Source organism: Populus alba, chromosome 1 (genome assembly GCF_005239225.2).
Source record: "Populus alba chromosome 1, ASM523922v2, whole genome shotgun sequence".
In the NCBI taxonomy this organism is placed as follows: Eukaryota; Viridiplantae; Streptophyta; class Magnoliopsida; order Malpighiales; family Salicaceae; genus Populus; species Populus alba.
The window spans coordinates 38,221,758-38,226,833 of NC_133284.1; the positions used below are offsets into that span (position 1 = coordinate 38,221,758).

The window sequence follows — 5,076 nt, forward strand, 5'->3', positions numbered from 1 at the left end:
ATGGGCTCAAAATAAAAGGAACATTATTAGGTTTAAATTTGTTGGAGCCTTACTTAGACATAAGTTTATTGGAGCCTTGTTGGGTTTAAAAAGAGAAAATATAGGAGCATTACTAAGCAAAAAAAAGGACCTTATGAGTTCAAATTTACCAGAATTTTATTGATTTTAAATTCGTTATAACATTGCTGCGCTCAAAAAAGGAAAACCTCAAGAGCCTTGTTGGGCTCAAAATGAAAAAGATTCTTGCTAGGTTTAAGTTCGATAGAGTTTTGATGGACTCAAATCTGTTATAGCCGTGCCAAGATTAAAAGGAGAAAAATATAGGAACCTTGTTGGGTTCAAATTTCCTAGTGTATTACTTGACTCAAATTCTCTAGAAATGAGAAGTACTAGATAATAAGGTTTGACTTAAAAACTGGAGCCTTGGTAAGCTCAAGGTAACAAAGAAAATGAAAAAATTGATGGAGCCTAAACTATGATCTTGCCCCCCAAGTGTTTGTCCATTTTGATATATTGAGTCTTAGTTTTCATGATTTTTGTGAAAAGCTCCTAACTTTTCATCCATTTTAAATTTAATCGGCATATTCTAAACATTTTTTAATTTGTATTTTGAATAAAAAGATTATCTCGATGTAAGATTCAAGGCACTTTGTTTTTGAAAATGCATAATGTTTCACGATAGCAAACCAAAACACCCCTTCGAAAATAAATTGAGGCAACAATTGTGGGTTTTTATGCAGAAAGAACGGTGACCCAAATACAAACAAAAACCAAAAAAGGCTCGAATTAGGTAGACTATTTTTCCTAGCCTTATATATATATGGAGAAATATTTTTTTCCTTTAACAATTTTTTTTTTGGGTGCAATTAGCGCTTTTAAGGAAATTAATTTTGCTTTTAATCTTCTTGTAATTTTTCAAGGTTCACACTGCTGTTGATTCTTTTAGGTGAAGGCAAGGAAGCTATACAAAAAGCATGGCTGCCATACAAAAGAAAAAAAAACGAAAGCCAGGAAAGTCTCCAAAACATAAAACCTACTCAAAATGAACTTTATTTATTAATTAATAAAACAAATTAAATAAGTACGGGGATTACATCGATCACCCTCAAATTTATTTTATGGTATGGAATATCGAAAGCCAGATCCAAATACTGCGCGCCATAGCTGGGCATCATGCCTCACAAACGCATGAAAATTGAAAAGAGAAAAAACGATCGCCCTCAACAACATTATTTAGTGGCAGTATGAGCTACAAGGAAGCTTAGCAGCTGATCATTTACTTGAAGAGCTCGTCTGGAATGACCTCATCATGGCAGCAAAGGAAAGTGGAGAATTTCTCCATGGTGCTGTTGCACTCTGGGCATTTCATGGTCCCAGGGATCCTACCCGTAGTCATTGGGAAATCGAAGCGGCAGCAGGGACGAGCAATGTCATGGATCCTGCCTTGGTGATCACGGAAGGCCAAATCAAAGCCCTTGACAGGCACTTGTTCCTTCCACAAGTCATACTCAAGCAATGTTTGCAAAGCTGTCGTCTTGTGACCATTGACCACTACATTAGACCCGTTGCTAAGCACAGCCCATCCACCTTCTCTGTCGTAGCTAAGCAACTTCTTGATTTCTTGCATCATAGGATCATGGTCATCAAGCTTGCCTAACTGAATCTTGGAGTACAGCATACTCTCTAGCCTGGTCCAAAAGAACCATATCATGGTAAGGTCTTGCCAGACGTAACTGAGCTTCTCCACGGTGATTGTCGCTATGACTCGCCGGATTTTCTCCCTTTTGCTGCTCTTTCCCACATAAACCATCTCCAGGGGAATGCGAGCTGCCTGCGCCACAGCACGTGCGGTGTTTGTGAACTTCCTCACCCATTCCTCGTCGTCTCCTCCGTACAAGAAAATGTACTTTCCTTCCTTGATCTGATGATCAAAAAAATATTATGATTACACACACGCACGTATAATGTATGTATATTTGGATTGATTCTATAATGAATTTACCCAATTAAGAATCTCTGGGTCAATGCCATCCACTAGAAGCTCAAGCCTCCATGTCTCATCCTTCCAGAGAGATTCCTCTCTCAAGCTAGTGAAAGGGAAGGCATTGCTTCCCCAAATCCACATCATGTGGAGTGCATTTGGGCAAACCACCTTGCCTTGAGGGTCAAGCACCACAAGAATAGGCTTGTTCCGGAAGTGCCACACCTCCTTGATGAACCTAATGACTGCCTTCTCAATCAGTGAAGGGTGGTACACTGTGAACCATGGCATTGAAGACTGCATGCTTTCAAATTTCCCCTTCATTGGATCACTCCACTGGACTGAACGGTCCACAATTGGGACCCAGACCACCTCATACTGACTATTGAGCCTAGCTCCTTGATGCCTGGATTCATTGTATATCTGTTCAAGAATTGAAAGCTCATCGTTTGACATGTCGAGGGCAGAAATGAGCAAAAGCACATTTTTCCTTCTAAGCACATCAAGATGGACCTGTTAAATTCAAAAGGACGTATGAGAAATGTTTTACAATAGATTGATAACATAAATAGAAGGAATGGTAGAAGAGCGAACTCTTTTCTTGGAAGAGCCATCTATAAGTGGCTGGATATCATCCTTGGCATAAATCAGGGCCTTTAGGACCTTCATGTTGTCAATGTGGATCATTTCAAAGAGATTCTTTAGCATTTGAAAGGATTCGACATTCCTCTTTTCATCTGCATCAAACACCATTGGTTTTATTAGCTTTCACGATCTATCTTCGTACATTAATTTCCTGTTTTCTTATTACCTATCCAACACATGATAGCATAATAAAAAAGTTGCTGAGGTGCAGACCTATGTATTGGTAGCAAGTATCCAATTGCTTCCTGAGATGGTCAAGTATGTTGCTGAGTTTGTGAGCCAAGGTCGATAGCTCCCATGCCACATTGGTTGATATAGAAAACCTGAAATAAGTGAAGGAGAATGTTACAAGGAATACATGCATGATGTAAGAAATTGCTCAATAAATTAAAGATTGTGGACTAGAAAAGCATACTCGTGTCCCATGGTAGTGAGGCTAGTAATCTGAGCAGCACAAGCCACAACACTCCTCATGGTCCAGTAGACAGCAGTAGGGATATGGGCCATTGCTGTGGACAATGCTGGTACTTCATTAGAAATGTAAGCTGACGGTAGATCCTTGAACTCAACCACGCACCTTGCCACGTCCATCATGACCTTGATCAGATTGTTAATGGCATCGAAGCGAGGCTTCAAGGGCCCTGAGTGCTCCATGATGCTAGGCAGTTGCCTGAGGATTGCCATGGATTTGGCAAGTTGGTTTGATGAGTAAATCTGGGCAAGCAGCCAGAATTCTCCATAATTCAAAGCAAAAGCTGACAAGGTGAGCACAAGCTTGGCATCCCAGGAATAGCTTGTTAGCATGTTGAAAAGTGAGACAGTTGTTGCGTGGGCATCTGTCCCGCCCAGTGCCTTGTAGGCAATCTGCAGAAAAAAATCAAGGCCGAAAAATTTCAATTGATTCTTTAGATTAATGCCTATATATCATAGCATTAAAATTGAAATATATTGTCTAACCTCGCAGGAAATTCTGTCTATTGTATACGACAGTGCATCGAGCATGGAAACAAAATTGACTTGGTGAGTCTTGTCCTCCATTTCAGCATGGGCTTGGGAAGTCTGCATTGTCAGACGTGATCAGAGTAACATAAATGAACAAAAAATAATAGAGTTCAGTTGATATTCAAGTTAATTTCCAAGGATGAGTTTAGTTTAGTTCTATACCGTCAGAGAGGTATCGATTTGCTGGGTGGCACGTTTGAGGATGTCTTCAACAAGGAGGAGAAGAGGTTTGACATCAACCTCTCGGCCATCAGGAGCATGAGTTCCTACAATTTGTTTCATCATCACATTGTCATCAGACATTGTTAGCATGCTGCCGCGGTCACTCTTGATCAGTTGCTGGCTCGCATTAAACCCTTGGGCAGGGTGCCTGATGAGGGGAAGGCCTGATTCCATGGGGATCAGCTAATTGAAAGCAATTAATGGATTCTTTGGGTTATGGGGCAGAAGTAGAGAAGGTTGGCTTGTGTGTCTTTGTTCCATATTTGGCATGCCTATTTATAATATTAGAAATTGAATAAAGCTCACTTGAATCAGCTTCCTTGCTTCCTTCGTAATCAAAATATTAGGGACGTTAAGGAGAAGGCTATACTTTTGTGGTCCCTACGTCTACCCTTCTTCCTCATTACTTTATATAACATGGATTTTACCCTACAAATCTGATTCAACACTCCATTACAACGATATGTTTGGAACCTTTTCTTCTTTTTGTATTTCCTACCAATTTGGGAACTCAATCCCAAACTCCCTTTTCATAATAACTAATTAAAATCTTGAATTTTTTTAATTTAAATATTTTTTAATATTTTTAGATCATTTTGATATATTAATATTAAAAATAAATTTAAAAAAATTAAAAGTTAAAAATACTATTTTAATACATTTCGAAACCAAAAATATTTTAAGAATTAATTTCTACTACACTTTTAAACAGACTTTTAATACTAAAATATCCTTCTATTTACAATTTATTATAACATTATGATTTTAATTTTAGTTAATAAGAAATTTAAAATAAAAAAGTTGATATAATCTATTGTTAATATCCAGTGGATTGATTTATACTAAATAATTTATAAATACTAAAATATCTTTCTATTTAAAATTTATATAATATAATGATTTCAATTTTAGTTAATAAAAAATTTAAAATAAAAAGTTGATATAATCTATTAGATTAATATCCAGTGGATTAATGTTTAGTCCATGCGAGATCCCACGTCAACAGAATCTAATAGAAGCTGGTGGGCTCATAATCGAGAATTTTCTTCTTTTCCAAGAGACAGAGTGAACGGAAAAAAGTATGAAATGATTCCTTGCTTTTATGGAGGTAAACTAGACAATTGATTTGACAAAAAAGCAAATCTAGCAAGGTCGAAACAAAATATACTTGGTACAATTTCTCTATAAAATGCAACGTATTTGGGCTCCACAAGGGCATGAAAACA

The 5,076-nt window shown here is 37.5% G+C and overlaps 1 protein-coding gene across 1 annotated transcript; it reads right to left on the minus strand.

Annotated features, from left to right (window-relative positions):
• Nucleotides 1–1,034: 1,034 nt before the first annotated feature.
• Nucleotides 1,035–4,092, minus strand: LOC118058151 (protein SIEVE ELEMENT OCCLUSION B-like). Its single transcript, XM_035070862.2, has 7 exons — nt 3,791–4,092; nt 3,584–3,685; nt 3,042–3,490; nt 2,840–2,949; nt 2,576–2,718; nt 2,003–2,494; nt 1,035–1,921 (listed from the first exon to the last, which is right to left on the minus strand). Exons 1-7 carry the CDS (start codon nt 4,022–4,024, stop codon nt 1,277–1,279), a joined length of 2,175 nt encoding a protein of 724 aa, XP_034926753.1. The 5' UTR covers nt 4,025–4,092; the 3' UTR covers nt 1,035–1,276.
• Between the last annotated feature and the right edge of the window lie 984 nt (nt 4,093–5,076).

What these genes read in the sequence shown, in the direction of transcription:
- LOC118058151 (XM_035070862.2), bottom strand. Translation starts at nt 4,024, where the DNA reads ATGGAATCAGGCCTTCCCCTCATCAGGCACCCTGCCCAAGGGTTTAAT. An exon ending in CTCACTACCATGGGACACGA is followed by an intron (nt 2,950 to 3,041) that starts GTATGCTTTTCT and finishes CACTTATTTCAG; the next exon opens with GTTTTCTATATCAACCAATG. An exon ending in ACCCAGAGATTCTTAATTGG is followed by an intron (nt 1,922 to 2,002) that starts GTAAATTCATTA and finishes TTTGATCATCAG; the next exon opens with ATCAAGGAAGGAAAGTACAT.